We start from the raw sequence: 18,541 nt of genomic DNA on the forward strand, positions 1-18,541 counted from the left end.
TTGGGGGTCAACAGGACGTCCCAGCCATGCTGTAATACTGAAGCCGGCCCTGGGGCAGGGAAGAAGAAAAGTTTGAGACACGCAGATGAGGAGACGGCAATAGTGAGAGTAGTTTAAGAAGGAGCTGGACAAGGTGGTGGGAGCAATGGTGCAGAGTCTCGAAAGCTGTGTTGGGTTTTGTGTGGAGGACATGAATAGCACGAGGGTCTTCACAGCCCACAGAGCCTCTGCTGAGACCCCAGACTCACTGGTTCATGCATAACTGCTTTCAGAGGCCTCTGCCTCTCCTCGTATTCCTGGCTGTTCTGAGCTGTACCCGCCACACTGACCTGCCATCACCTGCTTCTGTGCCCATCTCCCAGCTCACTGTGAGCCCCTTGTAAGCTGACTTATTCTCCTATCTCCAGGGCTAGCACAGACCAATGTCTGATAAATAGAATAGAGATGAATGAAGTAATTCAACTGCCTACTCCTGGAACACAGTTTTCAACATGAGGTACAGGGACCCACAGTGGTGATGGTGGTAGAGAGTCTGTTGCTGGAACTTGAATGGGAGATGCCTGTGAACTTGGATAGGAAAAAAACTGCCTCCTTATTTCCACTCTGCTGTAGCTGAAAATGAGCATTTCTTTCAATTGCAAATGTGGTCAACAAAGCACAATAGGATTATTAGCAGTAGCCAGGATGGTCACCACCAGAAGTCATGGCTATTTTCATATCACATCAGAGTCATTGCAGATACATGAAGCTATAATTTATATTCATGACTACTTCAAAATTATAGTAATTATTATACCTGACACTAGATCTTGTTATTTATGTGCCAATAAAAGAATAATTTTTATTATTGTGTCACAGGTTAAAAATATTTTGATAACTATGTTTCAACATAATTTGCTTTTTTGTAATTCTTTTTGTTCTATTTTGTGCTTTTTAAAAAAAGATTTATGTATTTATTTTGAAAGAGTCACAAAGAGAGAGGGGGAGAGACACAGAGATCTTCCATCTGCTGGGTCATCCCCAGATGGCTACAATGGCCAGGGCTGGGCCAGGCTGAAGTGAGGATCCAGGAGCCTCATCTGGATCTCCCAAATGGGTGCAGGAGCCCAAGCACTTGGGCCATCCTCTGCTGCTTTCCCAGGCTCATTAGCAGAGGGCTGGATCAGAAGTAGAGCAGCTGGGACTCAAACTGGTGCCCATATGGGATGCCAGCATTGCAGGTGGTGGCTTTACCTGCTGCACCACAATATTGGCCCCTATTGTGTGCTCTTATGAACATTATTCTGAGGATCCCCATGGATTTCTCCAGAAAAACCAAAGAGGTCCTTGTTACAAAGAAGCACCCTTGGGTAGATGCTGTGGTTTGCATATTTGTTCCCCTGAACTCTGGAATTTAGTCCCCAAACTCACATGTGAATGACACTAAGAGGACAAAAAGTTAATCCAATTAGGGTGTTTAGAGCTAGGGACTTTGGGGAGTGATTGGGATATAGATTAGGTCAGGAGGGTGCAGCTCCCATGACCGAATCCCAGCAGATTTATAAGGAGAGGGAGACTATGTCTATATGGACACTCATGCTCCCTGTCTCTTGCTGGGTGATGCCCTGCACTGCCTCAGGACTCTGCCAACAAGAAGGACATTGCAGAGGTTGAACCAATGGGCCCTGCCCAATCTTGGACTGTGAACTTCCAGAGCTATAAGCTAAGGAAACCTCATTATAAAAATTTATTTTCATGGGACTGGCACTGTGGTGCAGCGGGTTAACGCCCTGGCCTGAAGCGCCAGCATCCCATATGGGCGCCGGTTCAAGACCCAGCTGCTCCACTTCTGATCCAGCTCTCTGCTATGGCCTGGGAAAACAGTAGAAGATGCCCAAGTCTTTGGGCCCCTGCACCCGTGTGGGAGACCTGAAAGAAGCTCCTGGCTCCTGGCTTCGGAGCAGCACAGCTCTGGCCGTTGCGGCCATCTGGGGAGTGAACCAATGGAATGGAAGACCTCTCTCTCTCTCTCTCTCTCTCCTCTCTCTCTGTGTGTAACTCTGGCTTGCAAATAAATAAATACATTTTTAAAAAATGTATTTTCTGCCGGCACCATGGCTCAATAGGCTAATCCTCCGCCTAGCGGCACCGGCACACCGGGTTCTAGTCCCAGTTGCCCCTCTTCCAGGCCAGCTCTCTGCTGTGGCCAGGGAGTGCAGTGGAGGATGGCCCAAGTGCTTGGGCCCTGCACCCCACGGGAGACCAGGAGAAGCACCTGGCTCCTGGCTTCGGATCAGCGCGGTGTGCTGGCAGCAGCACGCCGGCAGCAGCGGCCATTGGAGGGTGAACCAATGGCAAAGGAAGACCTTTCTCTCTCACACTATCCACTCTGCCTGTCAAAAAAAAATTTTTTTTTCATGTTCTTTGAAGGAAAAGAGAGACAGAAAAAGATCTTATATGCACTGGTTCACTTCTCAAATACCTGCAAGAGTCAGGGCTGGGAAAGGTTGAAGCCAGGAGCCCAGAGTTCCATCTTGGTCTCCCACATGGGTGGCAGGGACCCAAGCCTTCACTTGCTGCCTCTTAGGATTCACTTTAGTGGAAAACTGGTTTGGAAGCAGAGGAACTGGGATCAGACCCAGGCTCTTGGATATGGGATGTTGGGCATCCTAACCAGCATCTTAACCACTGTGCCAAATGCCCACCCATAAACCTCTTTTCTTTAAAAAGTTAACCTGCATGGAGCATTTCACTACAGTAATGAAAAGCAGACTAATACGGCGGAGTTCTAGGAACCCTGCCCGAGAGCATGGCATATACAACCTTTTGGGCCACACTTTTGTAGTGGTGTACTGCAGTGTACATCCAGGTGTCATGGCCTAGCTGCCCTGCTTTCTGACACAGGCACCTTCTTCTTTCCCCACCCCACCCCATTCTTTCCATTCTCTGTTGGAGAACCCACTTGTGCTCATAATTTCCATCCTTATTTCCATAAGAACAATTAACCTGAATACCCAGCCAGTCCTTTCTCTGAGTCCCGGTCAATCATTAACAGCCATCTGTATATCTGGTTGAGTGGCCAGCATTATCTAGAGCCCTCCATCTTTCTCCACACATTACCTCTTTTCCACAATGACTCCCTTCTCCTATTGTCTCAAGAGCAAAACACAGCTATGACTCAGTGCTCTGTCTCCTAAGCTTCTGCTATTCAGAAAACAAAACTCCGCCAATGTCCGGGTATGAGATTGTTTGTGTGGTTTTCACTTTAAACCATTTTAGATGTGTGGGTATATGTGTGTAGATTAACATTAACCTGCCCCCTGGCTGATTGCATGTGAAGTTTCCTAATTAGAAGCCCATACTCCTGGGGGAATGAGTTAGCATTTGAAGGACCCCAGTCCGAAATGCAAAATGTGTTCTCTACAGGCCCTTAAAATGAAATGATAGGCTGTCTGGGCCTTGCTTCCAGGATAGGGGTGCAAAAAAGTGATGACGCCTGTGAAGGAAGACTCGCCTTGAGTTGGTAATCATAAAATCATTTACAATTCAGCTTTGCAGGGTCATTTAAAAAGAGGAAGAGGGGGAATGTTAGCTCTATAACTTCCAAGGACCGGGTTTGAAAATGTATTTGTACCCAACACAAATTGGGAAGACCTCCAGGGTCCTAAAGGTCCTGCCAGGTAAGGGACGCACTTTCCTTCAGTGCAGTGCAATGTTGTCAGCAGAGGTGTCCAAAGAGCAGTGTTTCTGATTTGTTCCCCTCCCTTCTCACATTCGCTCATTATATCATCCATCCATCCCCACTAGATGAATAAAGGATAGTGAGAGTAATGTGTGTGTGTATGTGTGTGTGTGTGTGTTTATTTGTGTGTGTAACAACTTTCTATCTTCTGGACTCCCAGAGCCAGGAAGTTAAGTCCACCTTGGCTCAAAGGGACCCAACTGGGGGAAAGTCTATTGATTCTCCTTGCCTGCCTTGCCATAACTGTGGCTTTTCCATTCTGCATCACAACCTTTTAGCTCAAATGCCCACCATCAGCTCCTTATGTCATTATGTTCTAACTTAATGAGACAGGATCTCTGTTGGCCATCTTGTCTCTATTTGGGTAGAACCTCTACCTGGAAGCACACCACAGTGTGGGGTTAACCTGTGGCTAAGTCTCCTCGGTTTGAGTGCCCTCTCTCCATTTCTATAGCTACCTCCATTTCAATAGCTATTGTAGAGTGAGTAGGTGGAGGAAAGGTGCCCCTTTGAAACCTGTGAATGGGAACATTTTGTAATTGAGTGTAACAGAGGCACAGCAGGAAAAGCTGCCACCTGCAGTGCAAGTCTCCACTTCTGATCCAGTTCTCTGCTGTGGCCTGGGAAAGCAGTGGAAGATGACTTGTCCTTGGGCCCCTGCACCCACATGGGAGACCTGGAAAAAGCTCCTGGCTCCTAGCTTCAGACTGGCTCAGCTCCAGCCATTGCAGCTATTTGGGGAGTGAACCAGCTGATGGGAGACCTCTCTCTCTCTCTCTCTCTCTGCCTCTCTTTAACTCTTTCAAATAAAAAAAATCTTTTAAAAAAAGTTGGGTGTGACAGAAAAATTACTGGACGTATTCAAATCACAGCCTTAACTTTCACAATCCTGCCTGAGAGAATGGGCATCACTCAACATCCTTGAACTTCAGATCCCTTATCTGTAAAATGGGTATGATAATCCTTGCACATATTTGCTGTAAGAAATAAGGCAGATAAAAGGAGTAGAACATTGAGCCTGATATATTGCAGGTGCTCAATAATGAACAACAGGAGTGAGTATTTTGGCCTAGCAATTAAGATATAGGTTGGGATGCCCATGTCCCATATGGGAATGTCCAAGTTCAATGCCTAACTCTGCTTCTGAATCATTTCCTGTTTATGGTGACTCTGGGAGACACCAGCAGTCGCACAGGTAATTGGGTTCCTGCCACTACTGCGGGAGAGCTGGATTGAGTTCTTGTCTCCCAGCTTCAGACTGGCCCAGCCCCAGACAATTGCAGGCATTTGAGGGAATGAACCTGTGGATGAGAGTTTCTCTCTCTCTCTCTCTCTCTCTCTCTCTCTCTCTCCTCTCTGCTTCTCAAATAAAAATTAAAAAATTTAAATAAAATCAGGTGCCCTCCAAGGGGAAAACACAGCCTTTGATAACCCTGCATTGTTGAAATGGCAAACTTCTGGGAACATAAACTGGTATAGCCACGGTGGAATACAGCATGGTGATACCTCAGAAATCTGAATATAGACTTACCATATGACCCAGCCATCCAGCTCCTGGCAATTTACCCAAGGGAAATGAAAACAGCATATGAAAGAATAATCTGTACACCCATGTTTATTGCAGCTCAATTCACAATAGCTAAGATACAGAATCTACCCAAATGTCCATCAACTGAAGACTAGATAAAGAAATGATGGGATGTATATACTATGAAATACTACACAATGGTAAAAAAAGAAAGAATCCTGTCATTTGCAACAAAATGCATGAAACTGGAAAATATCACACTTAGTGAAATAAGCCAGTCCCAAAAGGACAAATACTGTATGTTCTCCCTGATCTGTGATAACTAATAGAGCACCTAAAAGATAATCTATAGCAGTGAAATTGACACTTTGAGCTGCAATGACTTTGAACAGCCTGGTCTCAACTGTTGAGGAACAGTTTTGTTTTGTTTTTCATACTACTTGTTGAACTCCTTAGTATAGAGTTAACCCTATGTGTATAGTTAACTGAAAATAGATTTTAGTAAAAAATAAGATTGGGAGGCCAGCACTGTGGCACAGTGGGTTAACACCCTGGCCTGAAGCACCGGCATCCCATATGGGTGCCAGTTCGAGACCCAGCTGCTCCACTTCCAATCTAGCTCTGCTGTGGCCTGGGAAAGCAGTAGAAGATGGCCCAGGTCCTTGTGAAACTGGAAAAGACCCCCTAAAATTTACACTGAAATGTGGCCCCTTAAAGTTCCCTAGAAATGCCATCTGGGGTGTCACATGTGCTACCGGAATTTGGGGTGCCTTACGATTTCATCACGGGCTTATTACTAAATCCCTGATATTAATAAGCGCAAGAGGGTTCTTGCCTAATATTTAGAGAAGAATTCTAAATACCGGCACAGATAAATGAGGCAGCATGGTACATTTTAAGCTTTTATTTAGTGAGAAAGATGCATAGGAGAGTGAGAGCTTTATTTAAAAGAGAGAGGTGAATGGGGGTTCATACCGAACACCAGGAACCAGCCACGTGGAAGAGCATCTAGGCCTGTATCTGGGCCAGGAAGCCTAGAGTCCATGGCCCGAAGGCCATGCGCCCTGGAGGCGGGGCTACAGCAAGCCCCCTCCTGGCAAGAGGCCACACTTTTAACCAGCTTTTAACCCACTTCCAAAGGGGAGTGGTTAATTAACCTGATTGGCTGGTGGGCACCCAGGTGTGACCAGTTAGGGGAATGAGGCCACTCAGGGGCGTGGCAAAGGCATCAGGTAGGGGCATGAGGTCACACAGGGGCGTGGCAAAGGCGTGGTCTTCCAGTTCACAAATCTAACAATTTTAACCTGTATGCCTGCCTACTTCATTTGGGCTCCTGCACCCTCGTGGGAGACCTGGTAGAAGCTCCTGGCTTTGGATCAGCGCAGCTCTGGCCTTTGCGGTCAATTGGGGAGTGAACCAGCAGATGGAAGACCTCTGTCTCTCTCTCTCTCTCTCTCTCTCTCTCTCTCTCTGCCTCTCCTCTCTCTGTGTAACTCTTTCAAATAAATAAATAAATCTTAAAAAAAAAAAATAAGATTGTGAACAGCAGAGGGAGGAGGAAGAAGAGCGGGAGTGTGGGTGGAAAGAATCACTATGTTCCTAAAGTTGTACTTATGAAATACATGAAGTTGTATTCCTTAAATAAAAGGTTTCTGGGGAAAAAGAAAAATGGTGAACTTCACACGTTTATACCTTCTCACATGCTGTTTCCTCTGATTGGAGTCCCAAACGGCCTCTCTAATGGGAAGGCTCCTTACCATCCTGAAGAACACAGCCTAGGGGCATCACTTCCAGGCTTTCTAAGGGGAAGCAGGCCTGATCTTCCCTCTTGCCCTCAGGCAAGTGTGGGCCTCAGCCACAGGTTCTCAAGTGAGGTCACCAAGGTGGCAAGCCAGGTTCCACAGCGTCCAGCTGTTGTCACCCTATATAAAATATCTAGTGCCTCAGGGCAGGTATTGGGCACAGCAGTTAAGATGCTGCCTGGAATGCTGGCATCCCATATCAGAGCGCCTGGTTCAAGTCCTGGCTTTGCTTCTGGTTCTGACTTCCTAGTGATGCACACCCCGAGAGGCAGCAGGTGATGGCTCAAATACTTAGGTCCCTGCCGCCCGTGCTGGAGACCCAGGTGGAGTTCTGGGTTCCTGACTTCAGCCTGGTCCAACCTGGGCGGTTGTAAGCATTTGGGGAATGAGCCAGTGGATGGGAGACTCTCTCTCTCTCTCTCAATAAAATGAAAAAAAAAAAAAAAAAATCGGTGTGTGTGTAGCACAGTGATTACATCACCAGTTGACACACTTGCTTCCCATAATGGAGTGTGTGATTCAAGTCCTGTCTCCTGTGCTTCCAGTCCCGCTTCCCGCAGCAGATGACGATTCAAATACTGGAGTCCCCGACATCCATGTGGGAGATCTCGATTGAGATCAGGCATGGTTATAAAATATTCGCTCCCTGTGCCTTCCCTTCCCCTGGAAGCTGTGCTGATACTTACAGTCGAGTCAAATTGATAAAGTGCCTCTGACCTTCAGCTGAGAGATGAATGCTGGTTTCCAAATTCTCCACTGCCTGTGAAATTCTAATGGCTGCATTTGGCTTAGGAGAGCTGTCAGCTGAGGCAGCTTCCCCCTAGAGGATGACTAATAATGGCACTTATTAAGATTGAAGTTAAAGTGCCTAGAATTCAAATTTGGGCAGGACATCTTAAGATAAGCCATGGTTTGGGACATTTTAAGTATATGCCTTGACTAACTCTTCACTTCTCACTTCACGATTTGAAAAACAAGAGGTGGAAATAAATGACAGAAGTAGACGTTATATGACACATTGCTTCATAGGTGTCTCTTCAATGGATCTTAAAAGTAGGAGAAAAGAAGGCAGGGTGAGCAAAGCTCCAGTATAAAAGATTGCAAACAGCTCAGAAAAACCTGGAGGAGCAGAGAAGTATTTTTGGTCTATTTAAATTTCCTGAGGTGATTGGCTGGTTTGCAGGGTATAAAACTGTGAGAATTAACTCTCACTGTCAAACCTGGCACAAGGTTGCAGGTAAAATGATCTCACGTGGCACAGTTTTGTCATTCGTCTGCATCTCTAGTTTCCCTCTGGCTTTGCACAACCAGGCACACCCCTCACTGACAGAATTGGAACCCACTGAGGCCCCTCCCTGTGCTCCCTAAAACCTCCTCCTGAAGTTGGGCCTGGTGGGCTGTGGAGGATTTGCATTTTCTCCTCTTGTCCTGGATAAGAGCAGACAGAGAGCTCTAAGCCACCCCAGGGACCCCTTTTGCCCCAGCTGGCTGCTGGTTCTCCCCAAATACAACAAAAATTGCTTCTATGTGAAAGTTGCTGTTGCAAAATTTGTCTTATTCGCTGAAGCAGGGCTGCTTTATTAGGGAGAACATCTTTCTCCACATTTAATTTGTAATTGCTCTAGCTTCGCTGCTTCTAGCCCCCACCCCCTAGGGGCCAGCTGTGCCTGGTGACTATTGCACCCTCTGACCTATGTGGCATAATGATTCTCCATCAGCCCCGTAGGCACTGTGGGCTTTGTGATCATGGCTGTTCATCAGTCCACTTCCACAATTACTGTCACTGCTCAAAAACCCACTTCTGCAGATTCCAGCTTCCTGCTAATGTGCACCCCGGATGACAGCAAATGCTTGCGTTCTTGCCACCCGCATGGGAGACCTGGGCTGAGTTCTGCACTTAAAGACTTTGATGTTTCATTCCTGGCTGTTGGAGGCATTTGGAGAGTGAACTAGCAAATTGGAGCTCTTTCTCTGTCTCTCTGCCTTTCAAATAAATTTTAAAAATTTGAAAATTTTAATAAAAAGAGTTTCCCCAATTGAAACCAATGTAAGTTTTACCCAGCTAAGCTAAATATTAGAATAAAAGGCATAGACAAATTAGACATTTAATGTTAAAATACAATTTTATAATGAACAATTATGAAAATGGTAAAGACTTCATGTTACTTTTCTGTTTTTTCTTTTTCTTTTTTTTACTATGTTACTGTTAAGACTTTATTAAAGTGAATTTTCAAAGGAAAAAATTTAAGGGCAGCTAAAAGATTCGACTTCTCTGAGTTTACTTTTTCTCTACAACTTGCTAGCCCCTTTTGCAAATTGTTACTAAGGCTATAAACCACTTGGGGGCGCCAAAACACTAGTTTAAGGATTATTTTAACACCTTATTAAAGAGCGTAAAGATGTTTGGGCAGATTTTTTGCCTCTTTGAAGAAGAAAATGATCATGGATGCTGGCAAAGAAAAGAAATGGTTCAATTAGAAGATCAAAACTAACTGACAAGTTACCATGAACAAAAGCTATGTTTCCTGTTGCTGAATGGCAACACAAAAACTTCATGCTTGCTTCCTGGCACCTCATAACTTTTGTGGGCAATTGAGTAGAGCCAAACAAATGGCAAACGCAGTTGCACATGGCCTGCTATCCATTTTGATGGTTTAGAAGACGTGACTCTAGAAATCTACTTTGTATTGGCCGGCATTACAGCACAGTGGGTTAAGCTGCTGCTTGCCGCACTGGCATTCCATATCTGAGGGCTGGTTCAGGTCCTAGCTGCTGCACTTCTGATCCAGTTCCCTGATAATGTGCTTAGGAAAGCAGAAGATGGCCCAAATGCTTGCGCCCCTGCACCAACGTGGGAGACCTGGAAGAAGCTCCTAGCTCCTGGTTTCAGCCAGCCCTAGTCCCAGCTGTTGCAGTCATTTGGGGGAGTGAACCAGTGGATGAAAGATCTCTCTGTGTCTCTCCCTCTCTCTAACTCTGCCTTTCAAATAAACAAATGAACGTTCAAGAAAAAAGAAATATAGATTGGAATGGCTTCCAGAGAGATCGTTATTTGAGCAGGAACAGTTTTAGCCACACATTTGTGGAGTGGCGAGAGTATATGATAAGGAGTGGCCAGATGACATTCTTGGGTGTTGGGTGGCATATTTTTCTGGATACAATAAATAACAAAGGCTCTGCTCATTAATTGGAAGCCAAGACCAACACTGTGAGAAAATGAGCATACTGTTCTAAGAAAGGGAAGGCTTTAAAAATTATATTTACTTTATTCAAAAGAGTTACAGAGAGAGGCAGACACACACACACACACACACACACACACAGAGCTGATGTGAAACACAGGGCCCAGCCTGGCAGGTCCGTCCTGGGGTAGGCTCTGCCCTCTGTCCCTACAAGGGGACAGCCCTGGACTGCAGGCGAGCAGCGGTAACGTGAGCAGAAAGGAAGGCAATGGAACCCAGGTAGTACCAGCTTCAAATGCAGGCCTTTGAGAGCATGTTGGAGCGAGACCTGGGAGGTTATCAAGCCTAGGAAGGGAACTCATTGAATGTCCTCAACCCAAGCAGGCAGATGGCAAACCCTGAGAGGAAGGGCTAGCTCACATTAGCCATTGTGATTCCAAGAGGCCCCATCTGAGGGCAGCCTGGAGGAAGCCAGTGGGCCATAGTCTGGATGGACGGATGCAGCCGCCCCCAGGGAGAACTAGTCTGGCACAGGGACGCCTCTGAGAGCACCAAAGTGGGGCTGGGAGCCGGGATTGCGCTGGAGTTTCTGGAGATGGAAAGGAGGGTCTTGTGGTTCTGCAGGCCCTGTGGAGGATGCCTGAGGATGCCTGCCTTGCCCTCCACTGGCTGGTCTCCTCCTTCCTGTGTGTAGCAGGGGCCAGAGGGAAGGAGTGCTCGGATGGGTGCGGTTGAGCTGCTCTGCGCGACCAACTGGAAGGTGCTATAAACTCCAGAGGGAAGCAGGGTCACGCTGGATTCTTGCTCGGGAGAGAGTTCTCTGGAGCACCAGCAAGAGGATCTGCAGATAAAGAAGCCCTGTAAACAGGCCTGCACTGCCTGTGGCTAATCCCACCACCCGCACCTTTCTCTCATTATCTCAGTGGGCGCCCACAGCAGGAGAGCACTGTTATGCCAATAATGCACTGACAGAGACTTCCCGACTTCCCGAAGGAAGAGCTGGAATTTGAATATCATCTACTGCAATTCTGATTACTTGCATTGAAGAGTGTTTGGTTGGTGACAGAGGGGTCATAAGTATTAGATCTATTAATTACAGAAACACTATGAATTACTACTGGTTAAAAGCAAAGACTGCCTGGGTTTGTATCCAAGCCCCCAGACTTGCTAGCTCCGTGACTTTGTGCAAGTAGCTTAACCAACCTCTCTCTTTAACCAGCCTCAGTTTCCCCATCTGTAAAATAGTATCAGCTCCATAGGGTTTAGTGAAGATTAAACTCCTGGCATTTGCTAAGTGCAAGTTACATGCATTCCTTTGTTCATAAACCATGCATCAGTGCAGTGGGTTTGTTTTGACTTTGGCTCTTAAATTGCACTTTCTTTATTTAACCATCCTTTGAGATTCAGGTCTTTTCCTTTCTCAACTGAATGTTCAAAACCCAAGCTAACTTTCAGAACTACATAATCCATCATTTAGCCAGTGCATGGGTTAGCTCGGGCTGCCATGACAGAACACCACAGATAGGGCAGCTCGAGCCACAGACATGAGCTTTCTCAAAGTTCTGGAGGCTGGAAGAGCAAGATCAAGATGTGACTGCTGGAGCAGCGCTGTGGTGTAATGGGTTTAAGCTACCATCTGCAGTGCCTGCATCCCATATGGGTTGGACTCCCAGTTGCAGCCCCAGCTCTTCCATTTCCAATCCAGCTTCCTGCTAACACGCCTGGGAAAGCGGCTGAAGATGACCCAAGTCCTTGGACCCCTGCATACATGTGGGAGACCCAGAGGAGGCTCCTGGCTCCTGGCTTTGGATCAGCCCAGTTCCAGCTGTTGTGGCCTTTTGGGAAATGAAGCAGCAGATGGAAGATAATTCTCTCTCTCTCTCTCTCTCTCTCTCTCTCTCTCTCCTGTAACTCCAGCTTTCAAATAAATAAGTAAATCTTTAAAAAAATCCAAAAAACAAAAATGACCAACGCTGTCATTTGTGACAATACAGATGGAACTGGAGGCCATTAGGTTAAATTAAAAAAAAAAAAAGCTAGGTACAGAAATACAAGTAACATTTAAGCTCGTTCATATGTGAACTCTAAAAAAGTCGATCTCATAGCAGTTGATGGTAAAATAGTGGTTCCTGGAGGCTGGAGAGAGTAGAGGGGAAGGCAGGGTAGGACAGACTGGTTCGTGGGCCCTGAGTTAGACAGGAGGCTGAGGTTCTGTTGTTTCACTGCACAGTAGGGACAATGATAACAATAGCTTACTGCAGTCTTTTTTTTAAGCTAGGAGAGAGAATTTTGAGTATGTACACAATAAATGACAAATGTTTGATTAGAAAGATAATTTACCTTGATTTGAACATTACATGATATATGTATGTATCAAGACATCACACAGTACCCCAGAAATACGTGTAACTCTTATGTGTGCATTAAAATTTTTAAAAAGATTTTATCAGCAAAGGTAGCTAAAAGGGTCCTTGCTAAGAAAAAAAATCTTTCACATTTTAAAAATTTTTGGTAGCAGTTATAATATAAATTGCCTGTATAATTTTAGCAACTTTTAAAATTTACTAATTCCAGCTCCTCCTGGTTTCTAATTTAAGATGTTTCCATGGTTATCAATTTGTTTATTAGTGACTAAATTTTTTGTGTATTTTAATTGGGCTGTGAAAATAGGGTGGCATTTATGATACCTTTTAATAGAACCCTGGTGTGCAAACACACACACACACACACACACTGACACATAGTTTTATGGTACATCTGCCAAGAATACCTAATCTAGAAATAACTGCAGAATCTGATAGGATAGGTGGTGTGCCTTGTCAGAAATACTTTGTTTATATGAAGAGATAGGAATCCCTTTTAATTGTGAAACTGAACATTAAAGTTAAGTCATTGCCTTATTCCTAAATATGTATTTAACTAGAGGCAGAGAAATAATAAATTCAGGGGAAGGAAAGCTTCTGGACTCAGGAGTTGTCATATTGTAATCCCCTCTGAGTGGAACACTTGTCTGTTTTTGAGAGAATTTATTTTGGAAGACTCTTCGGTCTTCTCTTCTTGAGAAAGACACTTGTCTCCCTTTTTTTATATTTTTTAGAGCAACATCTAACACAAAATACACTGGGGATACTGAATGAGATTAGTTTTTTAGAATTTTACCCAAAAATGCAGTGGGTGTTCGGTCTAGCTATTAGGCCACCATTTGGGACACCTGCATCTCATATCAGAGCAGCTGAGTTCAAGTTCGGGCTCCACTTCCGATTCCAACTTTTTGTTAATGCTCACCCTGGGAGGCAGCCAGTGATGGCTCAAGTAGTTGAATCCCTGCCAATCACGTGGGAGACCTGGACTGAGTTCTCAGCTACTGGCTTCAGCCTGGCCCAGCCTCTCCCCTTGCGGGCATTTGGGGAGTGAACCAGCAAATGGAAGTCTTTCTCTTTGTGGCTCTCTATCTGCCTTCTACATAAATAAATAAATAAAAATAGTTTTTAAAAAGAATTCTATCCAAAAGAAGAAACACAGAAAACCAAAGAATGCATGGTATTGATTCTCTGTTTCAATTATTTTAGAGAAATTTGCTCTATTGTTAAAGTTGTTGTATTGCTTTCTATACTGACATTAGCTGCTAAGTTGAACCTGCCAGTCTCCTCATCAACTAAGCCCCCGAAATGAGTCAGATAACCTTATTTTTAACTGCTTTTTAATTGCCTGCTGAGACTGTCAAGAATAATGTAACAGGATTTTCAAAGCTTTTATAGGAAAGTGTTGGTGTATCAGATCAAATGAAAAGATGGGTCAAACATTCAGAATTCTCAACTTCTTTCTGTGTACTTTTGTTTTTCTTTTGAAGTTCATGGTTGCAGGCCATGGGTAAGTGGTAAAAATCCCTGCGGTTAGAGACCTTCCCTCAACTCTTGCTTTGATATCCCCTGGACAGGACACACATGGCTCCTGAATTCACAAAGGGCTGGGGAGATTTTGGCAACCAGCGTGCACAACATGTGAGCGTGAAGGAGCTAGAGTATGACTTGGAACAAACAGCAATGATTCAGAAATCACGGATTTACTTAAGTTGAAGTAATTTGTATAGTAACAAAAACCGGCCCACGAGGTTGTACCGATGTCAAAGAACAAACATTTTATCCCTGTTTCAAAGCACTTTAAGACATGATTTCAATCCTTACAATACCTTTTTGAGGTATGTAGGTGGCAAGTCATAAGATAAAAACTCAAAATGCAGAGTAAATGGAACACTACTTAGGGAATAAAAGAGCTTCTGGTCGTGCTCTGTTGGTTTTCTGCTTTTCTTGAGAGATCCATTTGTGATTTTGCTTGATTATATTTTCCCTATAGGACAGCTACGCTGGCATATTGACAAAGGGCTACGTGAGTTGTAGCCAGCTGCCCCGTATCCTCAGCTCTCTGCTTACACCAGCCCTGGCTGGAGGCGGCCGAGGGACGCAGCTTCATCACTTCCAGAGGCCCTGCAGTTGGGTGGAGCCATCTGTTCTTCCCCACCCTCTTTCCCAGGTCTCTGTGGGGCTTCCAGGATGGCTGCGTTTACAGTGAAAAGTGAAAAACCGAGTCGCGTTTCAAATGTATAGATACCAAAGAGGAGAGACAAGACAGGTGAACGTGGGATGATTGACTGGTTTTGTTTCCCTTGGTTACCGTGTATGAGTGAGCATCCATGTTTCACCTCTGCGGATGTCTGCCCTCAGTGGGACGCCCAGAGCAGTGCTCACCGGTCCTTACACCTAGAACTCCTCCTGGTTTCCCCTTTGTGATTGGTTGGTAATTTAAAGTGCTCTGGGTGGAGGGGAATGCAGCTCAGGTGAGCTCTGCCTAGCCCTGGCTGGCTGTGGTCCCGAGCCACTGCCCAGTCCCGTCTACCATGTGAGGCTGCAGAAAAGAGGCTGGAGAAAAGCTTAGCTAAAGGCTGTTCCATTTTTTCTTTTTTTTAATGAAAACTTGGGACATTGACATCCGATCCCATCCCATTCCTGCAGTCCATTTTTCTAACAGTGCTTTAAAAACAGTTCCAATATTTTGTGTTCACTTGGCCGTAGAAGGGGAGATTCCAATTCACAGTGAGACTATCTTCCATATAGAGAGGTTGCTGTTAGTTTTGTTTACTGCCTCATGAAAGCAAACTTAACGGCTTTGAACAATCCCCACGTCGGTACAGTGGTGGAACCAAGTTAAATACTACTGCACCATTGATGCTGTAAAATAGATGTTCATTTTCTCTAACTCCAAGCTTCTGAAACTCAGCTGAGGGAAGAAAGACTTTGAGAAAAAAAAAAAAAATCCAGTGCTGATCACATTCTTTGGTGGAGATAGAGCTGAGTGTGTCTGTTGAACTCGGTTTCCTGTGCCTTGATTCAGGATAAGGAGAGCACTGGAAAGAGTCCAAGATAAACCCACCCTCTGGAAGGGCTGCTGGCTCTCGTTTTATATAGTCTGAGGCTGTCTGTTGAAAGAAGCTAGTGCTAATGGCTTGAAGTTCCCTATATCACTCCTGTTACACAAATGCAAACATCAGCATCATGGAGGTTTATGCTGTGTCCAGGCTTCCCTCATGAACATAAACTGGGGTCAGACAGAACTGATTGCTGACCATGACACACACACACACACACACACACACACACACGTTCAAATGTCAGTTTGCTGGGGGAAAGGTTGAAAGATCACACTGGAGGCAGAAAAGCTGTATTAAATAGGAGATGAGCTGTGGGTTTGGCTCATGTTAGGTTCAAGTCTGATCTATAATTAGATAAGCTTCCAAGATAGACTCTTATGTAAATTTCTTAGCTCTTTTTGTACCTCAGTTTCAATTTCTTTAAAATGTAAATGAAAATGATCCTTACATTATTGGTTTGTTTGTACGATTGATTCAGATAACAGCTGTAACATGCTTGATCCATAGTTATTGGTGAAAAAAGTAGAGTTTCTATTAACATTGGCACATAAAGAAAATAATCTCTATGTGTATATTCTGGCTCTTGGCAAAAAAATGGTCTATAGATTAGAACTGAAAGCATTTTGAAACAAGATATAGGTATCAACTTATGCATCATCTTGTTTCAGATGCAAAAATCTGAAAAACAAGAGGAAGAGAGTTCAAGAGGCCTGGTCTTGGGCTGAGGGATGATTTTTCCAGGTTGGAATCTTCCAGAATTCAGGCAGGCAACACAACTGTCAAACATTCTGTTTTCAATTTGTTGTCGAAAACACAGAATTATTTAAAGTACATATGGTGTCACATGCGGAGACAAATCCATTCTTCCTCCAGCACCGAATCAGCAGTCAGCTAACTAGAAATTCAATTTTTAAACATTAAACTTTAGAATATAGAATATGTCTTAGGTTTTAAAGGCTGTATTTGCTGCACAATAGACACCTGATATCCTGGAGAAATACTCTATTCTTCTGTGGCACGGCAGACTGTGTATGGGTGGGCCCCGTGAGTCAGCCAAATGTGAAATTTGATAAACTCTCACCTCTTGCTTTTACACCCTAACTGACACAGTGATGACCTATCATATCAAAATACACGGACTCCAGCCACACAGCCATGACTTCCCGTGACCGATGTTATCGACAAATGACAAGCAACATGGTGAGTTGCTGTGGAAGGCTATTTCTTCTTCCTACCTTCTTCATCACCGGCCTCGACTCTCTTCCACGGTAGTTTGTTTCCAGTCACATTGGACTCCCTTTCCCTGCTATAATGTTTTGAAAATAGAGTGATTAAATTTTTTTTGGAAAAAAAAAAAACTGGATTCTTATAAAACAGCAATTAATTTTTTACTGCTTAACTTGAACATTCATGCACACTAGTTTTCCAAGTAAATAAGTAAAATGCCTTGTTCAACTTCTTTTCTGCCAAAAACCTACTGCCATCTGTGTTCTCCATGGTAGCATTTTCCTAGTTAATACATATGTCCCCCTCTTCTTTGGGAGCATGTGAGGAGCTTTAATATGACAAGAAACAGAAATAAAAGAGTGAAAACACATTGTGTTTCAAACATGAATTCAAGCTTCAGATTTGTGACATTCGGAGAACTTGAAATTTCATGTGCCATCAATTAATTTTACAGCAAATGCATGAGTCCTTGATGTTAGAAAAAATTCTAATTCTAATGTGGATGCAGTTTGAAACTTGGGAGATATACTGTGTTATCTCAGAGATGCTTAAGGACCTAGAGTCTAATGTAGGCTGAATTTCATGCAATAATCTGAAAATGTCTAGTTAGAAAAGGCCATGTTGGCTGGCGCCGCGGCTCACTAGGCTAATCCTCCACCTAGCGGCGCCGGCACACCGGGTTCTAGTCCCAGTCGGGGCGCCAGATTCTGTCCCGGTTGCCCCTCTTCCAGGCCAGCTCTCTGCTGTGGCCAGGGAGTGAAGGATGGCCCAGGTGCTTGGGCCCTGCACCCCATGGGAGACCAGGAAAAGCACCTGGCTCCTGGCTCCTGCCATCAGATCATCGCAGCGCGCCGGCCGCGGCGGCCATTGGAGGGTGAACCAACGGCAAAAGGAAGACCTTTCTCTCTGTCTCTCTCTCTCACTGTCCACTCTGCCTGTCAAAAAAAAAAAAAAAAAAAAAAGGCCATGTTGTGAAAGGCGACACAATAGAAGTCAGAGGTTTGGTCTGAACACTGGCAGATCTGAATTCTGGTCCCAGCACTTCACCAAATCTATAACCCTGGACAAAGCCCTTAATATCTCAAAATTCTCAATACTGAGATATTCTCGATACCCTGTTTTTTTGACCCGTAAAGTGAGGGGATTTACCAATAACAATCACCCACAAATCCATCATCCAGACACAGCCACAGGTAACATTTGAGCTGACAGCAGTTCCTCTGGACCATTTAAATATAGTGTCACCAGGGGTCAGCATTGTGGTACAGAGGGGCTAAGCCACCTGCCGAGATGCCAGCATTCCATATCAGAGTGCTGGACTGCAGGTTTGAGTCCCAGCTACTCTGCTTTGGATCCAGCTCCCTGATAAGAAACCTGGGAAAGCAGTGGAGGGCGACCCAAGTACTTGAGCCCCTGCTATCAATGTGGGAGACCCAGATGGAGCTCCTGGCTCCTGGTGTTGGCCTGATCCAGCACTGGTGGTTGAGGCCATTTGGGGAGTGAACCATTGAACAGAAAATCTTTCTTTCTCTGTCATTGTGCTTTTCAAAGAAATAAATCTTTAAAAAACAAAACAAACAAACATAACAACAACAACAACAAAATGGGCCCATGCTGTGGCACAGTAGGTTAATCCTTTGCCTGTGGCTCCGGCAT

The 18,541-nt window shown here is 44.7% G+C and overlaps 1 protein-coding gene across 1 annotated transcript in view; it reads left to right on the plus strand.

The window, feature by feature from the left end:
- The window catches only part of MRPS31 (mitochondrial ribosomal protein S31), a 59,077-nt gene extending 41,973 nt beyond the window's left edge, over positions 1-17,104 (plus strand). The window contains exon 7 of the mRNA XM_070048956.1: positions 16,769-17,104. Coding sequence (XP_069905057.1) covers positions 16,769-16,827 — 59 coding nt within the window. The 3' untranslated portion in view covers positions 16,828-17,104. The remainder of the gene's footprint in view (positions 1-16,768) is intronic.
- Positions 17,105-18,541: the final 1,437 nt, after the last annotated feature.

Source organism: Oryctolagus cuniculus, chromosome 9 (assembly GCF_964237555.1).
Source record: "Oryctolagus cuniculus chromosome 9, mOryCun1.1, whole genome shotgun sequence".
Classification (NCBI taxonomy): Eukaryota; Metazoa; Chordata; class Mammalia; order Lagomorpha; family Leporidae; genus Oryctolagus; species Oryctolagus cuniculus.